The 15,351-nt window shown below is 36.9% G+C and overlaps 1 protein-coding gene across 1 annotated transcript in view; it reads left to right on the top strand.

Annotated features, from left to right (window-relative positions):
* tmem163a (transmembrane protein 163a) overlaps positions 1-15,351 on the top strand; it is an 87,456-nt gene that overhangs the window by 55,481 nt on the left and 16,624 nt on the right. Inside the window, exons 3-4 of the mRNA XM_047371209.1 lie at positions 12,879-12,922; positions 13,927-14,018. Of these exons, the coding sequence (XP_047227165.1) occupies positions 12,879-12,922; positions 13,927-14,018 (136 nt within the window). The remainder of the gene's footprint in view (positions 1-12,878; positions 12,923-13,926; positions 14,019-15,351) is intronic.

Here is a 15,351-nt window from a genome sequence, read left to right as displayed (position 1 = left end):
GACCCTGGTCTGCTAGTCCGTGACCTCTGCTGTAGATTCTGAGCCATTTCTTCCCCCACACCAGCTTGTATCCTCATTTCATCCCTTCATATCACTGTTTTTACCCATGTTCCTATTGGTTTATTCTTTTTTACAGTTGAAGGTAGTCATAAATGATGGAGTCAAGTATAAAAGACACTTAAATACCTTCTACAGCTGAGTAGTTATCAGGTAATCCACACATACAAGGAAATGAAAACAAATTAGTCCATAAATTAGGTTACATGTAATTGGAGGAAAATGGTACAGGGAAACAGTTTTGAAGACACTTTTATTCAGTTATTAGTAGAAAAGCCTTTTTTGGCTACAGCACATTTGCTGTATGTGACAAATAGTTGCCCGCATTAAACATCTCAGTGCAATCTGATCCTCAGTGCTTTCCATAGATTTTCAGACTTAACAATTCACAAGCTTTTTTTTCTTTCTCTGAAACCAGTTGAGAGTTTTTATGGATCTTTGCTTGGGATCATTGTCTTGCCAAAAAGTACCACCATTGTTTCTATAGAAAAATCTTACATTCAAAATCTAAAGCACACTTGTCTCTGCAAACCTACAGTCTCACCAACAATGTTTCTTCCATCTCTCTGTTTGCAAATTATCCTTGTGCAGAGACACGGTAACAGCCCCGCCTTCTTATGATTCTAGCCAATAGATTGACAACGTGAGACTGTGAGGTCAGATCCTCCTCTCCTTTTCCTGCCCCGACAGGTACATTAGCATAAAAACCTTGTTTAGTCCAACCTTAATGGGGCATAATTTACCCTTGCTGTCAGCTCTTCTTGTGATCTTCCTGCTGAATATTTTAACTCCTCTGTGCCCTTTTACCTGCATCTGCTCACTAGACTATCCATTTTATTACAATGTGAAAATACCAGATTTATAAGCAGACTGTTTTACAAAAAGTATATGACCTTAAATACCAACATTTAAAAGCAGCCTCTGTTACAGTCATGCCAAAAACTTAGGACACTGAAAGAGCTGTTTGAGGCCTCCAGACAGAAGAATGTAGCAGCTTCTGAGTCTGGTAAAAGGTTTAAAGAGGTCTCAGATGAATTTGATATAAGCCATCCTACTTTACAGAAGATGGTCTAAAAGTGGAAGACATTCAACATGCCCATGTTTGCCTATCAAACCAAATTCACCCTGAACACAGACCACAAAATGCTAAAAGAAGTCTCCAAAATCTTATCACCTGACTTACACTAGAATTTTGCTGCTGTTGATAATGAAGTTCATGATCATAAAATCAGAATGAGACTGCATTTCATGGGAGGTGTCCAATGAGGAAACCTCTGCTCTGTACGAAAAACACAAGGGGTTAATTGAAGTGTGCCACAGAGAGCACAGACAAAGGTCAGGATTTCTGGAGTAATGTTCTTTGGACAGATAAATCTATAACTGAACTATTTGGATTCCTGAACAGTGGAGATGTTTGGCATAAAGCAAGACATTATCTAGGAAAAACCCATGACAACTGTGAAGCACAGCGGTGAAAGTGAAATGATTTGGGGACTCTTTCCTGCAGCAGGGCCTGAGCAGTTGATCATCTTAGAATCCAGCATTTATTCCTGTATATCAGAAGATTTTTGAAGAAAATGGGAAACCATCTATAAAAACATTAAAGCTGAAGCTGTACCCTCCAACATGGCAAAGACCCAAAACATTCCAGTAAATCCACAACGGATAAGTTGAGAATTGAGAAATGGAAAGTCCTGGGCCAAGTCAAAGCCCAGATGTTGAAATCATTAAAATGCTATGAGGTGATCTATACAGTACAGACCAAATGTTTGCAGACACCTCCTCATTCAAAGAGTTTTCTTTATTTTCATGACTATGAATATTGTAGCTTCACACTAAAGGCATCAAAACTATGAATTAACACATGTGTAATTATATACTGAACAAAAAAGTGTGAAACAATTGAAAATATGTCTTATATTCTAGGTTCTTCAAAGTAGCCACCTTTTGCTTTGATTACTGCTCCACACACTGTTGGCATTCTGTTGATGAGCTTCAAGAGGTAGTCACCTGAAATGGTTTTCACTTCACAGATGTGCCTTGTCAGGTTTAATAAGTGGGATTTCAAGCCTTATAAATGGGGTTGGGGCCATCAGTTGTGTTGTGCAGGAGGTGGATACAGTACACAGCTGATAGTACTACTGAATAGACTGTTAGAATTTGTATTATGGCAAGAAAAAAGAAGCTAAGTAAAGAAAAACGAGTGGCCATCATTACTTTAAGAAATGAAGGTCAGTCAGTCCAAATTATTGGGAAAACTTTGAAAGTGTCCCCAAGTGCAGTCGCAAAAACCATCAAGCACTACAAAAAAACTGGCTCACATGAGGACCGCCCCAGGAAAGGAAGACCAAGAGTCACCTCTGCTGCGGACGATAAGTTCATCCAAGTCACCAGCCTCAGAAATTGCAGGTTAACAGCAGCTCAGATTAGAGAACAGGTCAATGCCACACAGAGTTCTAGCAGCAGACACATCTCTAGAACAACTGTTAAGAGGAGACTGTGTGAATCAGGCCTTCATGGTAAAATAGCTGCTAGGAAACCACTGCTGAGGACAGGCAACAAGCAGAAGAGACTTGTTTGGGCTAAAGAACACAAGGAATGGACATTAGACCAGTGGAAATCTGTGCTTTGGTCTGATGAGTCCAAGTTTGAGATCTTTGGTTCCAACCACCGTGTCTTTGTGCAGCGCAGAAGAGGTGAACGGATGGACTCTACCTGCCTGGTTCCCACCGTGAAGCATGGAGGAGGGGTGTGATGGTGTGGGGGTGCTTTGCTGGTGACACTGTTGGGGATTTGTTAAAAATGTTTGTTCAGTATATAATTCCACATGTGTTAAGTCATAGTTTTGATGCCTTCAGTGTGAAACTACAATATTCATAGTCATGGAAATAAAGGAAACTCTTAATGAGAAGGTGTGTCCAAACTTTTGGTCTGTACTGTAATGAGCCGTACATCGAAGACATCGCTTAAACATTTCACAGCTGAAAATGCGGGGTTAGACAAGCTTTCCTCAGACTGATATCTGTGACTGGTAGATGGCTACAAGAATCATCTCACTGAAGGTTTTTCAGCCGAAGGTGATCACGCTTGCTATTAAGGGATAGGTGCGCTAACTTTTTCCTCAGCTAGAAAACACTTTTTTTTATATATCTCTTCTCTGTGCGTAAACAAGGTTACTTTTCTTTCCTGAAATAACTAAAACATGATTAGAGATCAATATGTGAAAAATCAATAAATTCCTGAATATTAAAGAAGATGTCCTAACTATTTTGTCTTAAAAAACATTGGGACCATAAAGTAGTATTCTTTCACTTCAAGAAATGTTTGTTGGAAGATTGACTTTGTTAAGCGCCTTGATATGACACGTGTTGCGAATTGGCGCTATATAAATAAACTGAATTGAATTAATTTGAATATGTTTTTTTATTTGTGAGTGTAGTGACTTAGCTCAGTTACACAAGAAGCTCAGAGTCACAGATTGACAGTGGCTCACTTATACTCAGTTGCATTAATCAGTTCCCTTTTCTCTGTCTGATATATTTTCAATTTAATCACCTCACTTTTTCCTGCTGCTAACCCACCCATGTCATCTCTCCGCTTAGCTCCAATTCTCTTTTTGTCCATCCATCCAGTTGCCTTTGTCATTCATTCCTTCTCCTCATTAAAGTCTCCCAGGTTATTTCTATGCTCCTTGGATGTAATTGAAGTCTGCATTCTCAAATTGAGCTCCTGCCCTTGAGGAGCAGACAGGAGGACGTAATTACATTTCTATTTGGTTGTAAATTATTCTGCTAATTCGATATGGACTTTTTTCATAAAGTCAATAGCATGGGTGGTTTATGGATTAATGGAATGGCAACTAGCCAGAGAAGAAACACCTCCCTCACTGTACTGTACCTGTTAGCAAACAGCTGGACAAAGGTTCTTACAGATCTATAGCTGAAACATAACAGTTACTCCAGTTTGTTTAATCAGCTTGTTTGACAATGGAGATACTGCCCTATGGATTACTAGATGTATCATCAACTGAACGTCAACTTAAGAGGGTTGCATGGTGGAACCGTTGCAAGCACTGTTGCCTTGCAACAAGAAGGTCCTGAGTTTGAAATATTTTTCTGCAAGGGGTTTGCATGTTCCCCCCTTGCATGTATGGGTTGTCTCTTGGTACGCCAGGTTGCCCTTAGGAGTGAGTGTGAGCATGCATGGTTGTTTGTCCACAATGTCCCGGGGTTTTATTTGCTGCAATCTGTGTGCTGCTCCACTTTGCCGTGGTAAATAAAAAAGATATGAGCCAAAATGCAGACTCTTAATTTAATGATCTATCTATTTTCCAACCTAACCTACAGTCATGAAACATGAACCAAGACTGAAAAACCGAGATGCTAGATACGGGGGGGGGGGGGAGAAATTAAGTATCTATAGTGTTTCCGGCTCTGTTTATGAGACCCATAAGGTGCTTCATCCTCTGGAGCGAGCGAGCGAGCTGATCAGGATGCCTCCTGGAAGCCTTTCTTTGGACATTTTCTGGCCATATCCAACCACGAATAGCATCAAGGACACATCCAGAACTTGCTTGGTCTGTACTGTATATATGTATAAATATATATATATATATATATATATATATATGTATATATATATATATATATACAGTACAGATCAAAAGTTTGGACACACCTTCTCATTAATAGAGCTTTCTTTATTTTCATGAATATGAATATTGTAGCTTCACACTGAAGGCATCAAAACCATGAGGAACACATGTGGAATTATATACTGAACCAAAAAGTGTGAAACAACTGAAAATATGTCTTATATTCTAGGTTCTTCAAAGTAGCCACCTTTTGCTTTGATTACTGCTCCGCACACTCTTGGCATTCTGTTGATGAGCTTCAAGAGGTAGTCACCTGAAACGGTTTTCACTCCATATGTACACACCTGTTCTGTTTATTCCTTGCGGAAACATTTTCAAATCATGCTCATGTCTTGTTTTTTCGGATCATGCCATGCCTGTCCGTACACAGCTGATAGTCCTACTGAATATATATATATATATATATATATATATATATATATGTATATGTATATATATATATATATATATATATATATATATGTATATATATATATATATATATATATATATATATATGTATATATATATATATATATATACAGTACAGATCAAAAGTTTGGACACACCTTCTCATTAATAGAGCTTTCTTTATTTTCATGAATATGAATATTGTAGCTTCACACTGAAGGCATCAAAACCATGAGGAACACATGTGGAATTATATACTGAACCAAAAAGTGTGAAACAACTGAAAATATGTCTTATATTCTAGGTTCTTCAAAGTAGCCACCTTTTGCTTTGATTACTGCTCCGCACACTCTTGGCATTCTGTTGATGAGCTTCAAGAGGTAGTCACCTGAAACGGTTTTCACTCCATATGTACACACCTGTTCTGTTTATTCCTTGCGGAAACATTTTCAAATCATGCTCATGTCTTGTTTTTTCGGATCATGCCATGCCTGTCCGTACACAGCTGATAGTCCTACTGAATATATATATATATATATATATATATATATATATATATATATATATATATATATATATTCAGTAGGACTATCAGCTGTGTACGGGCAGGCGAGCCTGGCATGGCATGATCCGAAAAAACAGTGGCGGATGCTGGTCTTTCAAGGAGGGAAGCTCAATTTCAAGATCGCTGATTTGCTGATTTCGCTGTCAATCAAAAAGGGATTCAGCCTCAGAGAGATCATCCAATCATCATGCAGAAGCTGAGCGTGCGGGCCAGCCGAGGCCAGCCCACTGCCCCATAGACCCCCAGAGACGCTGAGCGTCCGATGGGCGGGACAAAGCCCAGCATTTATGCTTCGCTATTGAACTCATTGTTTAAAGCATTGTGAAGCTGCGGGAATGAGTGAGAGGAAAGCTGCGTCGTTACCAGTGAAAAGAAGCTGATTCTGAACAAAAGTTGAGCGCATTGTAGCACATATTTAGTCAATGACATGTACACACAACACTATATATTTGATCACTTATTTTTTGACATTTTAGGGGAAGCTGAGCTTCCCTTGCACTCTTAGAGCATCGCCTACACACACACACACACACACACATAAATTACTGACTTTATACCAACAACAAGCAGCCACGGGTCCGTCTGAGACGCTGCACAACATTCTGAAAATATAAAAAAAATTATTCATACAAACCAGGAAGCACGATCAAAAGATCCAACCAGCTGCCTGAAGTTAATTTCTGCTGGTTATTAGAGAAAATAGCTGGAATTAGAACTTGTAGAGAGTGTGTTTAAAAGCTGAAAGCCATTGCAAATTTCTACCAGAATTTCTTATAAATTGAAAGATCTTTGAGATTGTTCTGGTTACTTTGGAGTTTAGGTACAAAGTTCTACCCTGCAGAAAACAGCTAAACAAGTTATCTTGACAAAAGAGTAAAAGGGAAAAAGAAAAATAATATTACAACATTTATAACTATATTTCTAAACGAGGATTATTGATTTTAGAGACAGCTTCTATGTGCTGCTGAAGTTGAAGAGGGAATTTTTGATGAAAAAATGCAGGAAATAATCAAAAGAGTGTTACATCAAAAACAAATCTGAAATCTTTCCAAGTTGTGTTCATGCAGAAGTTTAAATTTGATCTTAGCTTTTTCTTCTTTCTTAAATGTGAAGAATACGGCAGGTATTAAACTGCAAGAACATAAATTCTTCATTTTAAAGAAAGCAAAATAATATCTTGGATTTTTCCATCATTTAAAACAAAATGTTTTTTACTGCTGTTTTTCCAGTTAGCTTCTGTCTCTTCTCAACATTTCCCTCTTTTTCTTACCTTTCTGTTTGCTCTTGTTTGTCTCTTTCTGCAGGGCCTTTAAATTCCCTTTGTCTCTCATTCAAACAGCTCTATCTGTGCTTTTCCTACTTATTTCTCCAGTCTTGTTAGTATATGTCCATGCATGCTTGCCTCCCTGATTAACTAACAACCCGAAGGACAGAACACGGAACCATGTCTGCTCGCCTCCAGAGAGGCATCGACTTGCTGGCAGCTGGTAACCACACAGACGGCTGGCACATCGAAATGAGCTCGGGAGCAGAAACTGGAAGATGAATAACTGCAGGGAGGGTGATACCAGCTATTTTTACATTAGGAGCCTCACTGAGTGAATCCAGTCTTTTTAGACTGACAGCCTCATAAATAAAAGCACTCCACCATTATGTTTAAACAAGTGCATCCCTAAGATGCAGAAACAGAATTGCTTTACAAATGATATCACAGAAAGGCAATTTTATTTTCTTCTTGTGCTGAAACCATTTAGATCTAATGAAAGAAAAGGCCCAGATTCATGTGCTGAAATGTACATATAGACACTTTCAAAACTGTTCACAACCCAAGAAGGTCAGTTTTTTAGTCATGTAAAACTAAATTAGAACATGTTAAATCATTTACAAACATTTTCAATAAATAATTAGACATATATTATGTACAACTAAAATACAAACAAATCTGTTAAAACAGAAAAGTAATAAAGGTGTAATAGCCTGTTAGCAAACACTAATACCTTATAGAAGCACCTTTTGATAATAATCTCATTAGTCATTTTTCTGTTGATTTGGATCCATACTTTGTCTCACTGTGTGGCTAAAAAGATAAAGCCCATCTTCAGCTGTCCTAGCACATAACTGAAGGTTTTAGAGAGAAAATGACTGGTGTTTGCATTTGCTCATAGCTTCAGTGAAAAAAACCTCAGTTCCATCTGAAGAAGAGTAACTCCTTAGCATGATACTGCAACCAACATGTTTCACTGTCGGGATGGTTTTCTTTGTTTTTGTGCCAAAATTATGGTTGAAATGTTTGTTTGGTTTCATCAGACCATAACACATTATCCCACAAGGTTAAGTCCATTCCAGGTGCAATTTTTGAGATGAATAGAATTCTGTCTTGTGACCTTACTCCTTATTCCAGAATCTGTGAGCGTCCAGGATATTTCTGTCACATTTAGAGCACAACCAGTATCTATTGAAAAGTTCTGAAGCTTTTTCAATATTGCTGTCAGCCTCTTGTTGGGATCCCAGACTACTTTCTGTCTCTGAAATATACAGTTTTTGTAATGTAATCGTTGTCCCATATTTGCACCAAATATTGGTGACTGTTTTGACTGTGTCATGTGTGTAGTTTTTGTGCCATAATTCTGACTGATACTTTTGTATAATGCTATCCTATATAACCTCTTAGCAAACTGTGGCTTTAGGTAAAGTTTGAGAATGAAGAAGAATCAGGAAAATCCTAGTAGGGCAGCCTTTCAGATTAATCCACTACAACTGATGGCAGGTGTGAACTCAAGAGGACTCAAACATAATCAAAACCTGCTTTCATAAACAATTTGTCAGAGGGTGTGTAAAGGTCAGATGACCAATTTACTACATGCAAACATTCAGCACTGTTTACTATTTACAGTAAGTGATCTTTCTGCTTTCTTTTACTTTTAAATCTTTTTTTCCAATCATATTTTTACTTGGATTTGTTTCTTTGCAATTTTTCCTTAATAAACTTTGTGTCAAAAAGCATTTAACTTCATGACACAAATCTGAATGACTATAATGTTCTTAGTAATACTAAGACTCTGTTATTATGTGATCCAGTGGATTGTCAGTTGTATCATGAGAAAATCCCCCTTAGAGCAAAGAAAATACCATGAGATTATATAATTATTCGTAACACTTAACTCAAGAAGAAAAAACATGAAGATTGAAAGAATAGCTCCTGAGCTCTTCTGCATTATTGAGAAATGGATCTGTTTTTTAACTAAGTCCATAAAACTTAAACACATGGCAACTCAATGTTATGGGTGAGTCCTTCTCAGGCTTGGAATGTAGACATACATACATGAAAGCTTGTAGATGCATAAGCCAATTATCCCATTGGTCACTCCCTTACACATTAACACTAGTTGTATACTCTGTATTTAATCAAAGTAATGATAACCCAATGAGCCTTCTAGAGGGACATTTCCACTTATTTTAATCAGTAAAGTCAGTGTGGTATAATAGTTCTTAGTGGCGTAATTTATTTATATTTTTGTTGATGTGGCACACCGCTCAGGGGGGCACAGCTTTTAGAGTTTCATTAGCACTCAAAGACAACAACAACAAAAGGTTTTTAGTTAGTTCTTGCCTGAAAGCGAAGGAGGTCAGGAGGTCTACCGGGAGGCGTGGGGAGCCCACAGTGGAACTCAGGAGACAGGAACCCTCAGAGGAACCCTGGAAAACGGTGGTGGAACCTTGGTAAAAGGTCAGGATTTAAGTCTAAAACACTTAGATTCTGTCTGTACTACTGGAAATTGCCAGCTTTTTTTCCTTGCAAAAACAGAGTTTTGGTGAGAAGACTGAGATTAACAGAACTCTTTGTGATCAATACATGTGTCTAAAACATATACCTATGGACTTGATATCCAAATTATTAGATTATAGAAACTATGACATTCAGGCCCACTTTGCATATGTCCAGTCTTGCTTTCTGTGCAAGAAACCACAACAATGGAGCGGTTTTAAGAGTTATTCCACATCTGTCTTACTTTGTCCTTGCTGTTTTCATTAAACATCAAACGTTAGCTGGAGCAGTTAATAAATTAAAAGTACCATTGTTTGAGGGAAATTAGCATTGCTTTGGCCATGCTCAAGATTATTTTGATTAAAGTTTTAAGTTAGTCAGTCAACATTATTGCCATCGGCTGGCGCACCGTAGGTATTACAGCATTTTTGATTGGTATCCCACAGTGTAGAAAAGACAAGCAAAAAAAAGAGAAACGAGTATCCTAAAACGACATTTGTTGTCATGTTTTGGACTTTTGAACTTTAAATAATTATTATTCCACACTGAATAGCACTTACATAAAAAATTAAAACATTTATTTATTTGGAAAAATAACTAGCATTTCAAGGCTTTTTTTGACATTAAGGCTAACTATAGAGACAAGTGATGAAAACCACAATAAATAGACGTTTTAACCTGTCCTGCTTTATTCTAAGGGTTCTTGGGATTCGGGGGAGGACAAAAACTGCCTCTGGTTCTCCAACACATAGGATGTAAAGAGTTAACAAGAGAAAGAAACACTTGGTCCAGTTTTTTTGAATGGGACTCCACAAGACTGACTCATGTTGGGTGATTTAAATATTAAATTTGATGATACATATTATATTTAAGGGGAACACACATCAGCTGTGCCATCGTGCACTTGTCACTTTGCTCATCAAGTGTGAGTTAACACACATTAGAAGTGTCTTGTTGGTGTGTGCTTAGATGGAGCTCAATACAAGCCTTTAGCTGCAGTTGACTCTTCTCTAAAGAAAACATTTTGAAAGGATTGGTGGTGCCACGCCTTCGAGCGTCACCCCCTGACCTAACACCACCGTGGTGGGTTAATAGATCATTTCAGGGTTTTATTTTTTGCTCCATGTCTTAAACCATGGAAATAGGTTACTCTTTAAGGAACCCCTCTTTTCCCTGAACCTCTTTAAAGTTGTTTTGACAAGACGTTCTCCAGACTTATCTTCCAGATGTTGTTGTTTTTTGTAGCCAACCATTTTGAGACAAATCTTCTTTGTTGGTGTTGTTTTCCTAAGCCGACAAACACGGACTTATGAATTATTGAAGCACCCATGAGACTCTAAACTCAAGGAAAAAAGCCAGTACTTTGTCTAAACATAACAGAAAATTTGGCAGAGAAGCCTGTTTTTGTATTTGTTCTTTGGATTCACAGTGAGACTGGCTCAGATGGCTTGGCCTTATTTCTAGGCTCTTCAGGTAGGTGGAAGCCTGGTAGAGGCCCAAGGAAAAAGCAATGAGAGCGAACAGATCTGGAAGTGGTGTGTGACTAAGACAAAGATGGAGATTCAAGATGATTCTCTCTACAGGAAAGAATGACAGAAACAGCATATTGTTACATTCATGAGTATGGGCGGGACTGCTGTCTCATCTTCAAGCACTTTGGTTCTTTCTACATTATTATCTTCTTTTAATTGGTTACTGTTTACCTTTTGTTTAGGGCTGCTTTTCTCTCTTCTGGTATCTTCTTTGACGTCATTATTTAGGTGAAGCAGATCCTTTCCCCGTAGACATTTAAAGTCTGTTGTATCACCGTTGATTTTGTTACAGCAGGTCTAAATGTACTTGGCTTAGTAGAACAGCAAGGAGGGAAGTGAAATCTGTCGAAGGAAATGTGACTGCAAGGTTGCAAAGACAGGGGTCATGTGAATGGCTAGGAGGTAAGAGGAGAGAGCAGAGGAAGATTAAAGCTCTTCGCTTCCTGCTGGAGCTCAAATCAAGTTCCATCTTGGCCTCAAATCTCCTGTTGCCATGGCAATTTAACAGCCAGGTTGGTGTCCCATGAGACTCTGACCTGCAAGCACAGAGAGGGGGAGCTAAACACGCAAGGAAAAGGAGCTCAGCAAAACAATACAGGTGCATAAACAACAACTGCACTGCAATGAACATATAATACGTCAGCCTCATTGATGTCAGTACTGATAGAAACTATTATTAAATATTTTCTATTCCTGCTAATTAACTTGCAGAGGTCATTAAGTAATTTACGATTTAATATATATCTCCTTATTGATAAGCATACAATAGGTTGTATTATATGGTGCTCCTTGGTCTGCATTATTAAATAGATCCAGTGATTTCACACCACTGGTGTCATACTGACCTTTCTGGGTCTCCGTGATGACTTGCATAAAGACAACATATGGAGGACCAAAGGTTCCTGTTACTGTCTGAAAAATATTTAGGAAAACACACTTTTCTGGTAAAAGGTCCTAGTAATTAAAAAATGTCAACCTATTTAGTTACCAAAATTTGGTAAGCATGATATAAATAAAATAAATAATCTGTCCAATGTATTTAGATAAAGTATTAGACAAAGAATTTATTTATATTACATGCAAATGTGTGTGGAAAATGGAGCACATCTGGGGATTTCGGTGCTTGAGGGACCATTTTTTCCCCAAATTTTTAATGTAGTCATCTTGTCCCATATCCAACGGTCTTTCTCATCAGTTTGGGGAAATCTTTGCAGTTCTGGGTGTATGTATTTTTTCACAGCTCTTTTAAGGTCTGTCATTTTATCACCTTATTTAGAGTGAAAATGCAGACACAGCTGTTGCTTTGGTTATACAAGGAAAGAAAAACCCTTAAAAGCAATACGAAAACTCTGCACTACCACAGCAGTCCCCACAAAATGCCTAATTTGTTCCTTTCCCTGCTTTATCAACCCATTTTTAGTTTGGGCAGATAATGTTTAACTCCTAAATACCTCAGAGTTTTGAATGAGCAATTAGGAGCTCAGGATTTATTTAGCGATCGTAACAGACCTAAGTCAGGTGGGTGAAAAATAAGCCCAAATCAATAACACTCCTCCACAATGCTTTATAGTCAATATAAACTATTTATGCAGATATATTTTTCAATAAATGTGGCATGCTGCTTTATACAAATGAAAAAGAATTATAAAAATGTTCCCTCACTATAGTCAAGACCTGAGATCTACCTTTTGCATTTCTTTTTTATAACATCTTTTTGTTTCATTACCATTTCTATAACAACTCCTTTAACTTCTCATTGTGTTGCTAGGTTATTTCTCATTTTGTACTTAGGTGTTAATACATAATGAATCATGTGCTTATGAATGTATTCTGTCAAAAAATGATTAGAATTAATTGCCTTGTTTTCATATAAAGGACAAAAGTCACTCATGCCATTGTTTTCTGTTTTCACAGCTGTTTCGTTCATGAGACACAGCGCTTCAGCCTTTGGATTCGCTGTGAGTCCCAGCTCCCTTCTTTCCTCCCTAAACGCTGATCAATTAGTCATTACTGGGGATGTGGGTAATTTATTAATGAATCCCAGCACCCAAGTGTTATTGGTCCCCTTGTTGCCACAGTAACAAAGGAAAGAGGATGGCCCCTCCAAGGAGCCGAGATGGAATGTCAAAATGTATTTTGTGTTCGTGGAACAGGTCAGCAGGTTTTTACCAGGGCGAAGAGGAAATAATTGAGGTTACTATTAGTAAGAGAAGGTAAAGCTTATTAACAAGGAAATGAAAAGTAATAAATTCACACATTGGGCTTTTGGTGAGAAATATGATTAGCATAACACAATTAGAATATCTGAGCTGCAGTGCTGGCAATTTTATCTGGAAGATAGAATTTTAAATACCAATTGCTTCACTGTCTAATAATTGGGAAACCTGCAGCAAAGCATCTGATTATCTGTGGCTTCTGCAAACCATGATACTTGAAGTGAACACTGCGGTTTTTATTATATTTTAGAATAGTTAGGAGGACTTAAAAACAAAAAGAATTATTTGTCAGTCATACTATGAATCATTTCTCTATTGCTTTTCTTGAATTTACAAGATATTCAGCAGGTGGCGGGTAGCCTGTTTTGCTGTGCACAGTTTATTCACTTTAAGACGATACGGCCAAATTATACAGTATGCATCACCATCCACATGAAAACATTAAAACCCCTAAAGGCTTGAATTATTCTAAGGCAATAGCAAAATCCTACATTGGAAAATCCTAATAATACAGCCTTTAATTTAATTTAGGCATGTTTTTACAATGGAAAACAAAAATAATTTGCAATAACAGATTTTTACAAAAATCAGCACTTCAAAGTATAAATACAAATATATGCATTTGAGCATTTTTTCAAATGCATACTTCTTTAAGTTGATCGGTTTTTAAATATCTGGTTATATAAAATTTTGTAGAAGGCTTACCATTTCTCATTTCTGTTTTGCCTTTCTCTCATTGGCTGTAGTTTGATGCCACTCTGGATGTCATGTCATCAGCGATCGTCCTATGGCGCTACAGCAACGCAGCAGCTGTTCACTCGGCACATAGAGAGTATATGTGAGTATGATATATTGTATAGTATGTATATATATGTATGTATATATATATATATATATATATATATATATATGTATATATATATATATATATATGTATGTATATATATATATATATATTTATGTGTGTATGTATGTATATATATATATATATTTATGTATGTATGTATGTATATATATATATATATTTATGTATGTATGTATGTATATATGTATATATATTTATGTATGTATGTATGTATGTATGTATATATATATATATATTTATGTATGTATGTATATATATATATTTATATATATATATATATATATATATGTATATATATATGTATGTATGTATATATATATATATATATATATATATATATACATATTTATGTATGTATGTATATATATGTATATATATTTATATATGTATTTATATATATGTATATATATATATTTATATTTACAGACCAACAGTTTGGACACACCTTCTCATTCAAAGAGTTGTCTTTATTTTCATGACTATGAATATTGTAGCTTCACACTGAAGGCATCAAAACTATGAATTAACACGTGGAATTATATACTGAACAAAAAAGTGTGAAACAACTGAAGATATGTCTTATATTCTAGGTTCTTCAAAGTAGCCACCTTTTGCTTTGATTACTGCTCCGCACACTCTGTAATGATTTGGGTTTGTTTGGTTTCTGTTTTTATTATATATGCTTCTCACAGTTTTTGAATCATGTTTCCGTTTGTTTTCCTGGTCATGCTTTAGTTTTTGTATTCATGTTTTGCTAAGTTGTGTTCTTGGATTGGGCTTCTGGTTATGCTTTGGTTTCATGTTTTTCAAGTTAGATTTCTATTTGTTTGTATTCTTGAAGTTCTGTTTTGCTCCTGTCATGTTGTGTTCTGTCTGTTAATTATCTTTATTCAGTTCACCTGCTCCAAGCTAATCTGTCTCCTTGCTCCACCTGGTTCACAATCCATATATACACACCTGTTCTGTTTATTCCTTGCGGAAACATTTTCAAATCATGCTCATGTCTAGTTCTCTTGGTCATGCTCATGTCTTGTTTTTTCGGATCATGCCTGCCTGTCTCGCCTGCCCGTTTATTGTTTTGTTCCTGCCTCCTCTGTGAGTGAGTTTTTGTTTTTTGCACATTAAATCCTTTCTTCACTTACCGTCATGCTGCCTGCTAGTCTGCATTCTGGGTTCCTCGATTACTCAAGTCCTGACACACTCTTGGCATTCTGTTGATGAGCTTCAAGAGGTAGTCACCTGAAATGGTTTTCACTTCACGGTGTGCCCTGTCAGGTTTAATAAGTGGGATTTAAGCCTTATAAAT

Source organism: Girardinichthys multiradiatus, chromosome 7 (assembly GCF_021462225.1).
Source record: "Girardinichthys multiradiatus isolate DD_20200921_A chromosome 7, DD_fGirMul_XY1, whole genome shotgun sequence".
NCBI lineage: Eukaryota > Metazoa > Chordata > Actinopteri > Cyprinodontiformes > Goodeidae > Girardinichthys > Girardinichthys multiradiatus.
This window is presented reverse-complemented; position numbering and strand designations above follow the sequence as displayed.